This window comes from Suncus etruscus, chromosome 6 (assembly GCF_024139225.1).
Source record: "Suncus etruscus isolate mSunEtr1 chromosome 6, mSunEtr1.pri.cur, whole genome shotgun sequence".
Lineage (NCBI taxonomy): Eukaryota > Metazoa > Chordata > Mammalia > Eulipotyphla > Soricidae > Suncus > Suncus etruscus.
In genome coordinates this window covers 122,742,185-122,754,647 of record NC_064853.1, presented here as the reverse complement: position 1 = coordinate 122,754,647, position 12,463 = coordinate 122,742,185, and the positions used below count along the sequence as shown (strand labels likewise).

The 12,463-nt window shown below is 49.0% G+C and overlaps 1 protein-coding gene across 1 annotated transcript in view; it reads right to left on the bottom strand.

The window, feature by feature from the left end:
- Positions 1-12,463, bottom strand: part of SLIT3 (slit guidance ligand 3) — a 527,919-nt gene that overhangs the window by 14,488 nt on the left and 500,968 nt on the right. Inside the window, exons 22-25 of the mRNA XM_049774569.1 lie at positions 11,116-11,187; positions 9,518-9,589; positions 2,931-3,002; positions 2,085-2,248 (exon numbers count right to left, since the gene is read on the bottom strand). Coding sequence (XP_049630526.1) covers positions 2,085-2,248; positions 2,931-3,002; positions 9,518-9,589; positions 11,116-11,187 — 380 coding nt within the window. The remainder of the gene's footprint in view (positions 1-2,084; positions 2,249-2,930; positions 3,003-9,517; positions 9,590-11,115; positions 11,188-12,463) is intronic.

Here is a 12,463-nt window from a genome sequence, read left to right as displayed (position 1 = left end):
GGGTGTCAGAGAGGCCTCTCCTACCCAAGCTCTGTTCTTTCTCAACCACCACAGCCTACCCAAGCTCTGTTCTTTCTCAACCACCACAGCCCACCCACTCTGTCCAGCTCAGCCCAGAGGCCAGTTGTCTGGGGGAGATGTAGACTGGGGGGCGGGCATATCCAGAAACCAGGTGTGTCTAACCTTTCTCCAGACTGGCCTGGTCCATTCTGGATACAAATCTGCAAACTTTGGGGCTTTATCAGGAGCCCCTTATACTTTGTTTTAGTTTTGGGGGTATGCTCAGGTCTCACTCCTGGCTCTGAGTTCAGGAAATCACTCCTGGTGGGGCTCAGAGGAGCCTATGAAGTGCTTGGGATCAAATTCAGGTTGACTGCATGCAAAGAAAGTAGTCTTTTCTCTATACTATTTCTCTGCCTCCCTTCCCTCCTTCCTTGCATGTATCTTTTTATCTCCCTGATCTGGCTCTCATCCCTCCACCCTCAAACAACCTTTTTTGTGGCATTGTCTATGCTAGGCTCAGGAGGGCATAGGCCAGGGCCAAAGGGACGTCAAGAAAATATGCCTAGAAGGGCCTTGAGTCGAAGGCTCTGAGGACCCAGCAGTGGTGTCCATGATGGGCAGCAGAACTGAGCTTAGATGCACGTTGTGTCCTCCCAGTCCTGTGACTGCCTTCAAAAGGTGGGTTGGGGAGAGAGGCCTTGTCTCTGCCCAGAGCACTGTAGTGGTCTGTGGCCCAGACAGTACAGCCTAGACAGTGAGTCCTGGACACTCAGATCTTCAAAAAGTGGGCAACAGTTGTGCATTTGGAGACTGGATTCAGAGGGCCCCAGGAGTGGTGGAATGTCTGGCCACTGTGGGTGGGCTAAGGAGATAGTCCCAGCTTTACCTCACAGAGATGTGGTATCCTGGGTACACAGCGACGCTTTAGAGGGCACCAAATATGTCTTTGAATCCAGAGAAACATTAATGGGCCAAGGACATTACAGACATGTAATATAAGAAAAGAAGAAATTTTGGAAAGGCCCCCCCCCCTTTCCCTTGTGATCAAAGGCAGACAAATAAATAGTCAGTTATGAGTTTTCAAAGGATGGAATCAATGGAAAACAATGGAATCAATGGACATAAGTGAAAACTATGGAATCAATCAATAAATAAATAGTAAATGATTAAATCAATGGAAAACAATGGGATCAATGGGAAATCAATGAAAAAGCCAATGGAAAACAGTAGAATCAATAGAAAAAATGAAATTGCTAAATGATAAACAATAAGAGTATAACAGGTATCTAATGAAACTGGGGGGGAACTGATGGGCACAGCCCACTGTGGACATGCCTCAGCAATGGCCTGACAAGGGGATTCTGTTCTCTGAGCATCAGGGTATCATTGCACAGTGGTGAACTGGGGTTGAGTTGGGACATGACAGGGGGTGGGCACAAGTGTATAGTTTGGAACTGAAAGACCCCAAAGCTGCCTGTGTGATCCCAAGAAGTCACTCATCTCAGGAAGCCTCTGCATCTTCATTTTAATTCTACTATCTTTTCATCTACCTATTCTCTATTTAGATAGTTTTTTTTTGTATTCATTTTTTTTTTTTTTTGGCCCTAACAGTCAGGCTCAGTGCTTAACTCCTTGAATCCGAACTCAGGGATTACTCCTGGCAGGCTTGGGGGACCATATGGATTGCTAGGGATCAAACCGGCATTAGCTGCATGCAAGGCAAGCACTTTGCCTGCTGTACTCTCACTCGGCTTCTCTCTGTCCACTTTTTACCCATTTATCCCTTCAACTATCATTTTTTTGGCCACACCAGTGATACTCAGTGAGATTCTTGGCTCTGTGCTCAGAAGTGACCTCTGGACATTTGTTTAGGGAGGCATACAGAGTACCAGGAAATTGAACTAGAGCCAGCAGGCTACCTGAGCTCAGTATCTACACCCCATACCATCTAGCCCATATTTCTCCCTTTTAATAAATCAGGAGGAGGGGAAAGTCTGCCCCTTTAAGGAGATGATGAGGAACCACTCAGGTACACAGGAAATGAGAGAAGAGGAACTGAAGTGGGGGAGGCCAGCACCCACCTTTGCACTGAAAGCGGTGGGTGGGGGTGGTGAGCAGCAGCCGGTCGGCCATGGATTCGGGGGTACTACAGCGTGCAATGCCAGGCTCCTTGAAGCCAGCCTTCACCCACTCGGAGAGCCAGCGCAGGCGACAGTCGCAGTGCAGAGGATTGGTCCCCAGGGCCCTAGGACAAAGTAAGCTGTCAGTGCTAGCCCACTGGGCACTCAGCAAAACTAATATTCAGACTGGGGATAGGCAGGACATATCAGCTATGAGAACCAGTGGGAAAGGGACCACTAGAGTGCAACTCTCAAATGTATCCCAATTGCTGCAGCAGTCTGGCTACCCATAGCCCCATTTGCCTACGCTGGCATGTTTCTTAGTGATCTCACGCCTCAGGCCACAGCAGGGCCATAGGCCACTGCATTTTGTAGAGAAGCTTCTAGCAGCTCCTGCCCTATGTGCATCTCAGGGCTGCTCCTTTGTGTCAAATGCACTTGGCTATGCCACAGGAAGGAGTCCTGGTGGCCCAGAGTGCCCCTGTAGTGTCACTGTCTCTGGCAGGTCCCTGCTTTCCTTGATGGGTCATTTTGGGTCTGTAAGTCCCACAGACATGGGAGGGGATGCACCACCCTTCTGTCTGTCCATCTGACAGTAGTGAGGTCCCAAGGTGCTATGGGGTAGAAGTTGGGCCATGAGCTTGACTGTCTGTGCATGCAGGGGAGGGTAGAGTCTGCAGGCCACTAGGAAGCATTATCTCTGTGCCTGGGAGGACAGGCTATACAAACCCTTGCACCCCATTCACTCCTGCCAAGGATAGCTCATCTCTGCACAAGGGGTGAGGGCAAGGGGCAGGGGCTACTCACAGATGGGACAGTGAGGTGAGGTCGTTGAAGGAGCCTTCAGGGACGCTGGAAATATCATTGCCATGGAGGGTTCTAGAACAGAAACAAGAAAGTTACAACCCAGCTCCGGGCTCCTCAGCTGGGCTCACACCCTTTCCTGCAGGTTGTAGGGGTGCGGCAGGGTGAGGTCAGAGCTGGGGACCTAGGGCAAGCCACTTTCATTCCTGAACTTCTGTGTTTGTGGCTGAAATAGGGAGTGAGGCCACAACCTCCTGAAAGGTGGACTTCAGGAATCAAGTGAAGAGCCATGGATGCTGGCAGACCTGGATGCTGCCACTCACTGGTTGTGTGACCTGAGTAAACACAATGACTCTTTCGAAGCTTCGCCTGAATCCCCTTCTCAAAGCTGTGAAGTACAAGCTGAATGAATATCATAGACTGCGATTCTTGGGCCCTTCCCATACCCCACTCTCATATATTCACACACATGGTGGCATCTGACACAGGGTCCCAAAGGTCCTGCAGGACTGCCCAGGCTCCTTCTGCTTGGAGAAACACACAGATGCCTCAGGTGTCACTTTCATCACCATGACCTACTCTTTCCTCGGGTCCCAGGACAGGAAGAAGAGAACCCCAGAAGCAGGCCAGGAGCATCTCTGATACTTTTCAGCATCATTTAACCTCCAGTGTGTGCGGTTATATATGAACCAGGCGGGTTCCTGCTTGTGATGAACTCGCTGGGCGCCACGGCTGCTTACCATCTGACAAATGCATGAGCCCCGTGGTTAATCATTTCTGAAGGCAGCCTGGGCCTCGGAGAGGTGTGGAGCCCCGATTTAGAAACGTACAATGATCTAAAGGCAGCTTCCCACAAGACGGCTCCCTGCTAGCTGCCTCACTCCCGTTCACTTGGAGCTGAGTCACGTGGGGTGTGAATTCCCCACAGAGAGTAACACTGCAAATTCTACAGGGACATGGGCAGGCATGGGCAGCGCTGTCTGCAGTCCAGGGAGTGTGCTGATGCATGTATACACACATGTCTGCACACCCATGCACCTGCTTACATGCTCTCTCTCTCTCTTCAGTCTCTGAGTGCTCAATGAATTGGAGATGATGAGACCCACACATATATACTCAAACTCTCACACAAATCACACACACATGCACACGGACTCACACACTCTCTCTCAATCTCACACACAGACACATATCCCCTACCCTCAAGCTAACCCATTCCAGGTGGCCTGCCTGGGCTGGGAGGGGAGTGATAGCAGGGACCACACGCACACAGGAATCACGTGATTCCAGATGGCAGAAACCAGAAAATGCACATCTGTGGTGGGCTGGAATGTCTGTGAAAGCATTCTGGCTCTTTTTAGATCAAGAAAGTAGGAGCAAGTCGTTCTCAGGCAGCATTTCAGACTCAAGGCGCCCTCAGTGCCTCTTTAAGCTGAGTTTCCTGAAGTGTACACACACACATGGTCATGTATAGATACACATTCACACATACTTTCATACACACCTGGTCAATCACACACTCTCAGTCTCACACACACAAACACTCATACACAACACACTAAAACACATATTCACAGGGCTGGAGTGATGGTGCAGCAGTCGGGTCAGCCTTGCACATGGCTGACTAGGATGGACCGTGGTTCGATCCCCTGGCATCCCATATGGTCCCCTGAGCCAGAGCGATTTCTGCTAAGCTTTTTCTTTTTGTTTGTTTTTTTTTGGGCCACACCTAGTAATGCTCAGGGGTTACTCCTGGCTATGTGCTCAGAAATCGCTCCTGGCTTGGGGGGGACCATATGGGATGCCGGGGGTTTGAACCTTGATTCGTCCTAGGCTAGCATCAGCAAGGCAGTTGCCTTACCGCTTCGTGTCACTGCTCTGGCCCCCAGAGTAATTTCTTTTTTCCAATCTCTTCTGCTGTATGGAGTTGTTATGCATCAACATCTTCCAGCTCACTAATTCTATCCTGAGCTGCTGATACCCTGATGGAGAGGTTTTCCATTGAGTCTTTCAATTCGTCTACTGAGTTTTTCAGACCTGTTATTTGACCTGTTATTTCAGTTTGGAGTTTTCTTATTTCTGTCTTCATATTTTCTTGGCTTTTTTTAATTAGTGTTCTGTTCAACTTGATCTATGCTTCCTTTGAACTCTGTGAACATCCTCCATATTTCTTCTCTAAACTTCATATCTGAGAGACTAACTAAGTGGTTGGCCGTTTTCGGGTCATCAGAGTTGTCGTCATCTTCATTCCCTATGCCTGGTGCTGGCCTGCATTGTTTCCCCCATTGTCATGCTTGTATTGTGGGTTTTTCCTATACGTTGTGGTAGCTACGCAGCCGTGCTCCTCTGGCTCCACCCTTTGTGAGCTGGTCGACTCACCTCCAAGGGAGGGGAGACCTCCGGCAATGAAGCCACACCGGATCAAGTCTGACCCCAGAGTGATTTCTGAGCGCGTAGTCAGGTGTAACCCCTGAGCATCATTAGGTGTGGCCCCAAACCCCAAAACAACAACAACAATAAACAACCCACATTCACACACACTCTCACACAGACACACATATATACACATTACATCCTCCCACACTCCCTCATGCATTCATACTCATGTATTCACTCTCACATGTACTCGCACTGATTCACACTTTTACACATAGACTTTCATGCTCTCACACTTCCTCACAGACGCATACTTTCTTATATCCTCACACACAAAACATTCTCTCGCACACAGTCACACTCTCCATAGTCTCACATAGACACACATTCTCACAAACATGAACACACAAATCCACACTCTCACACAGACATTCTCTTACATACATTCTCTCACATACTCATATAGACACACAGACACACATGGACACACATCCTCTCACTCACTTTTACCCTTAACCCCTTGACACACTCACACAAGTACATTCACTCTACACATTCATATGCATATAATCACCCAGACATATCCTCACAGACATATTCTTTACACAGGTCACTTTCTCTATTTCTTCACTCTAACTTCTCTTGCAGAAAGGGTTGGCAGGAACCTACGCCACACACATATTGCAGACCACAAGTGTAGTCTCTGTACACAGTAGCTTTTGCTCCCCCTATTTACACTCCAGGGGCACTTTCCTACACTGCATCCCTGTAAGATCCTGCTTCTCACACAGGAAAACAGGGAAATTGCTCGGTGTCATGAAATACAAGCCAAACCCCTTTGAGAAATTGCCTCATATCTGCCAGAATAGCAATTAGAGCAAAACAAATGAAAGAGAGTCTGCAGAGGTTGAGAACAGATCCAGGGGTGCCAGCAGAACGAGGGGTAGGGTGCAAAGGACAAGTCCTTTTTTGTTGTTGTTTTGTTTTTGTTTTTTGTTTGGGCCATATCTGGTGGGGCTTAGGGGTTACTTCTGGCTCTGTGCTCAGAAATTGCTCCTAGCTCAGGGGACCATATGGGATGCCAGGAATCGAACCTACATCCATCCTGGGTCAGCTGAATGCATGGCAAATGTCCAACCACTGTGCTACCGCTCCGGCACGCAATGGGCAAGTTCTGGAAGCTGAAGTGAACCCATTGTGGCACACAGCCTGTGAGTGCTGCAGCTCATGACCACAACTGCCCACAACTGTGCCTATACCTAGTGCCAGCCACATGCACATTGCCTTTCATCCATCTAACTATCTCTACTGTGGTACTGTTCCAGGGACCTGTGCACCATGTCAGCTTAGGAAAAACTATGTGGCTGAGATGGGAGGCAGGGACCTCTCTCCACTTGGGCTTCTTCTGTAGGAATTTTCAGATACACACATGTTGGGTGCAAGATGAGGTCCAGAGTAACCTGCTCACATTCTTTGTATCGGCCCTTCTGCCCAACACAGTTGTATCTTCAGTCCCCCCCTCCCCATTTTTTTGTTTTTGGGTCACACTTGGCAGCGCTCAGAAGTTACTCCTGGCTCTGCGTTTAGAAATCGCTCCTGGCAGGCACGGGGGACCATATGGGATGCCGAGATTCGAACCATCGTCCTTCTGCATGCAAGGCAAATGCACTACCTCCATGCTATCTTTCTGGCCTCTCCAAAACCCTTTTGTGCTTACAAAATGTCCCATGACTCTCAAATATTTCTGGCTAAAGCGCCTCATCTTCATGTGTGCCCAAATTCAGTGTGTTGGAAGTCTGTGTAAGCTCCTGACTGTAGCGCTGAGGGCAGGTGGACAGTGGCTGGCTGGACATTTCGACAGCAGTGCCTTCCCCTCTCTTTCCTAGCTAGCTTGAAAGGCTGACCATGAGGCACTCTGCACCCTTGACCATGGCTGCCTAAGCAGAGGAGGGGGGACCAGGATGGCAGAATAAGGGGGGCCAGGGCCACCACAGCCCTGCCAAGGAGGGGGTTGTGGCTCTCTGACACCAGGGACTGTGCTTTCTGCTGATGGATGCTTCCAGTCCCTGGAGAAGGCTGGTAATAAATAAGTGACAGTAACGGATGGCACGCTGTCACTGTGGGCATTCTTTGGCCCCCTGAGAATTGATTTTTAATAACAGTGCAGATGACATGTGGCAGGAGGTTGTCGCTGACAACAGTGTTTTCTGGGCCTCGATAAATCACGCCAGCCAGGAGGCTGAGGGACGCCCCTTCCCACTGGGGTCCAGGTTGGTGGCTGAATTCAGCCACTTCCTTTTCCTACCAGCACTTAGTTTGGGGCTATAAATGGCACCAATCCGGGCCTCAGTTTCTCTTTCTTGACAAGGGGAAGTGTCCATAGGAGTTATGTAAACCAGTGTCAAAAAGAGATGCCCCTCACATGTTCGCTACACTCTTCAGAGGATGAAGAGCTAGAAAAGACATGGACAAGCTGCAGAGCACCTACCATCACTGTTCTTGTGGGACCAGCACCCAGATCTCCTCTTAGGCAACAGAATCCATGCAACATGAGAGGGCTCAAAGTTCAGGTGGCAGCTGGGGTGCTGGGGTGGGGCAGGATAGGATTAGGTGTCCATCCTGGCAAATGCTTTACTCACGCCCCTAAGACCCTGAAGGTGATTGCCATGAGCACCTAAACTTGTAAGGGTGGGGATACCCCACTTGGGAGTGGATGGAGCACAGAGAAAATCAAGTCTCATTGGTATCCCAAAGAGAGTGTGGCAATTAAAGTAAGAGAAAAAGAGAGAGAGAAACTGTTCAACATGGACATTTGGGGGCGGTTTGGGTCACACCTGGCAGTGCTCAGGTGTTACTCCTGGCTCCACACATAGAAATCACTCCTGGCAGGCGCGGGGGACCATATGGGATGCTGGGATTCGAACCAATGACCTTCTGCATGAAAGGCAAACACCTTATCTCCATGCTATCTCTCCGGCCCTTCAACATGGAAATTTTATGGCAACCCAGGAAGACATTTTTTGGGGGGATATTTTTTTTTCTTTTTTTTTTTTTTTTTTGGTTTTTGGGCCACACCCGTTTGACGCTCAGGGGTTACTCCTGGCTATGTGCTCAGAAATCGCCCCTGGCTTGGGGGGACCATATGGGACGCCGGGGGATCGAACCGCGGTCCTTCCTTGGCTAGCGCTTGCAAGGCAGACACCTTACCTCCAGCGCCACCTACCCGGCCCAGAAAGTTGTGGGGCCAGAGAGATCTCTCTCCTTTCTCTTCTTTTTTTTTTTTTTTTTTTGGTTTTTGGGTCACACCTGGCAGTGCTCAGGGGTTATTCCTGGCTCCAGGCTCAGAAATTGCTCCTGGCAGGCACAGGGGACCATATGGGGCACCGGGATTCGAACCGATGACCTCCTGCTTGGGGGGATATTTTGTAACACACACACAACAGTGCTTGGGGTACCCTATGGGATGCTGGGTCAAAACTGGGTTGACTGCATGTAAGGCACGTGTCCTACTTACTATAATGGCTGTGACCCAGGAATACAGAAAAACTTTAGTTTTATGGCTTTTGGGCCATGCCCAACAGTGCTTGGGGGACCCTCTGGGATACTGCGGGTTGAAGACAAGTTTAATGTCTGTAAGGCAAGTGCCCTTCCCACTGCACTATCACTCAAGATTGACCCAGGAAAATCTTGGGTCTTTTTCAATCAAGATGCTCTGCTACAGCCCTGCTCTTGCTACCAAGGGCCATCCATGAGTTGGCCTTGGCCCTGGGCTGCTAGAAACAACTATCAAGTGGATGAACATCTGCCATCGACAGCCACATGGAAACCCTGCCAAACCAAATTTTACAGCAGCTGGAGTGTACAGGGTGTTCTGGGAGCAAAAGCTCTGTGTTATAAGCTGTAAGCCACCAGACCAGAGCTGAACCCGATGAGAGAAAGTATAAGACTCCAGGCATGCAAGCCAATAGAGAGAGACCAACACTCTGACCAGGAATGTGACCTCACTGAGCTCAGAGTGTAGCTCTGAGGAAGCCCCAAGTTGGTTTGCAAATACTGGTGCTTCGGTTCCCACTAAACTCCAGGGGTAATTTGCTACCCACAACTCACCCTGGTATTCAGGGCTGACCAATGCTCTAAGGGTTCTACATCAGCACCACTGTGAGCTCACTCACTTCCCTGGGGTAGCGGGTGCCAGGGTCGGGCTGGATACTCACAGCACACGCAGAGACCGCAGCCCATCAAAGGCATGTTGGGGGATGCAACGCAGCCGGTTGTAACTCAGGATCCTGTGGAAGAAGGCGCAGAACTGACATGGTACAAACCCCAGAGATCTGAGGTCCCTCCAGAGGAGAGAAGATCCACAGAAGGTCATCCACAAGGGGCCTTCAGCAACATCCCTTAACTGCAGCTCCCCTTTGCAGCCCTCAACAGCTTTATTTAAAATTTTTGTTTGTTTGTTTTTTGGGTCACACCCAGCAGCATTCAGGCTAAGGTGTTATTCCTGGCTCTATGCTCAGAAGTCACACCTGGCAGGCCTGGGGGACCATATGGGATGCTGAGATTCAAACCACCATTGGTCCTGGGTCAGCTGCTTGCAAGGCAAAGCCCTACCACTGTGCTATCTCTTCGACTCTTATTTTAATTTTTTTACAATAAATTTTCTTTTCTTTCTTTTTTTACAATAGGCTTTTTAAGATAAGAAATGGGCAAACAATACCTCAAAGAGGAGTGAGTGCAGTTAGAGAAATATAACACTAGCAACTACCAAGATAATGTTAGTGAGTGAGAGAAGTAGAATGCCTGTTTCATATATAAGCAGGGGGTGTGGAAGTAGGGAGATGGGGGCATTGGTGGTGGTAATGTTGTACTGGTGAAGGGGGGGTGGTCTTTTTTGTGACTGAAACCCAACTACAGTCATGTTTATAATTATGGTGTTTAAATAAAAATATTAAAAAAATAAGAAATGGGCAAAGTTAACTTTCTCATAAGAATCAAAGAGATAGCACAGTGGTGTTTGCCTTGCAAGCAGCCGACCCAGGACCTAAGGTGGTTGGTTCGAATCCCAGCATCCCATATGATCCCCCGTGCCTACCAGGAGCTATTTCTGAGCAGATAGCCAGGAGTAACTCCTGAGCACTGCCGGGTGTGGCCCCAAAACAAAACAAAACAAAGCAAAACAAAAAATCAAAATGCAGAACAAATGGAAAAAGTATGATATTAGCCTTCATACATTTGAGCCTCCACAAATAATGCAACCAAGTTTTACATTTTTAATAGCCCTTCTGCAAATATGCCATCTTCTCAATCTTTTTTTTGTTTTGTTTGTTTTTTGGGCCACACCGGTTGATACTCAGGGGTTACTCCTGGCTAAGCACTCAGAAATTGCCCCTGGCTTGGGGGGACCATATGGGACGCCGGGGGATTGAACTTCGATCCTTCCTTGGTTAGCACTTGTAACTAGCACCACCTCACCGGCCCCCATCTTCTCAATCTTGGTTCTAAATTTCATCTTCATTTCCAACTATGCCAATTCCATATGCTAGTTTGGGGGATTAGGGAGTATGCTTTGAAGTTACTCCCACCTCTGAACTTGGGGAATCACAACATGCTCGTGATTAAACTTGGTGAGGTAACCACTTTAGCCTCAGCATTATCTTCCCCCCTATGGCCCTTGTTTTCCTCTGGATGGTGAGAGTCCGCTTAACGTGAAGAGAAGCCACAGTTCTGGGGCTTGCTCGGCTGAGGACTAAGCCCAGAGGACGCTGCCAAGGTTCCCTCTTCCCACCCCCATACCATGAAACCCAATACTTACAGTGTGGAGAGGTGAGACATGTTTCTGAAGGTATAGTTGGTCAGCACGCTGATACTGTTGTTGCTCAGGTCACTAGAGCAGGGGAAGTAAAACCATCATACCTGAAATTTGGCCGTACCCCAGTGTAGTTGGCGTGTACACCAACACATGCTTACCTGATGTCTAGTTTGCCCACCCACCTGTTCCTCTGACTCTAGGCCTCCAGATGCATCCACTGTGACCTCCCCAACCCCCTACCAGCCACCGCCATTCCTCTATACACATTGGCATCACTCTAACATCAGAACATATAACACTAGACTCCCTGCTTCTAGAACCTTCTGCATCTTGGACCAAGTTTCCTTACCATTCCCACCTGTCTCTTCTGGCAGTCCTGGGGTCTAACTCTCGGCCCCTTTCTTGAGAGAATTGGAACTGGAGGCCCTTCTACTACCCACAGTCCCTGGAGCCTCCTCAGGAAATAAAGCCTGTGGAGGTGCGTCAATGTTTAGGACCGCAGCAGATGCTGATCCATCCATCATAGGTACCTGCTTCATTCATTTACGTTTAGTTCTTGAACCACACTCAGAAGAGCTAGGGTTTCTGGCTCTGTGCTCAGGGATCACTCCTGGGTGGACTCAGGGGACCCCATGGGGTGCCAGGAATTGAATCATAGCTGGCTGCATCCAAGGCTAGCCACTTAGCCACTATACTAGTACTCTGGATCTAAGACAGCTTTTCTTTTCTTTTTTTTTTTTTTTGTGTTTGTTTTTTGTTTTTCGGGCCATACCCATTTGATGCTCAGGGGTTACTCCTGGCTAAGAGCTCAGAAATTGCCCCTGGCTTGGGGGGACCATATGGGACGCCGGGGGGATCGAACCGCGGTCCTTCCTTGGCTAGCGCTTGCAAGGCAGACACCTCGCCGGCCCCTAAGACAGCTTTTCTAAACTGGGGTTTATGTGGATCCCTGTGTGCCCCTAGGAGAAGTCAAGGGGGAAGCAGGTGAAAAACAAGTCAATAAGGACTGGGGGAGCCAGACACAAGATTAAGGGGATTAACTGCTAGGACAGGAGTCACAGGAGCAAAAGCAAGCAAAGAAGAAAGCAAAGTTGGAAGAAGGGGGGTAGATAGGCAGCACTGGCCCAGGGGTACCCTGGTGAGTGCTTTGATTGTGTAAAGGAGGCAGATTCCCAGGGTATGCTCTGAGTGATTACGTTTTATTTCTGAAAAGGGGGCAATAGAACATGTAAGTTTGGGGATCTCTGTTCTAGAAGCTTCTTGGCCCCTCAGGGAACAGGTGAGTCTTTCAAGAACTCCATCTGAGTTCTTCCCAGATCCCAGTTCCTAGACCTTTCAACAGGAGTACTTT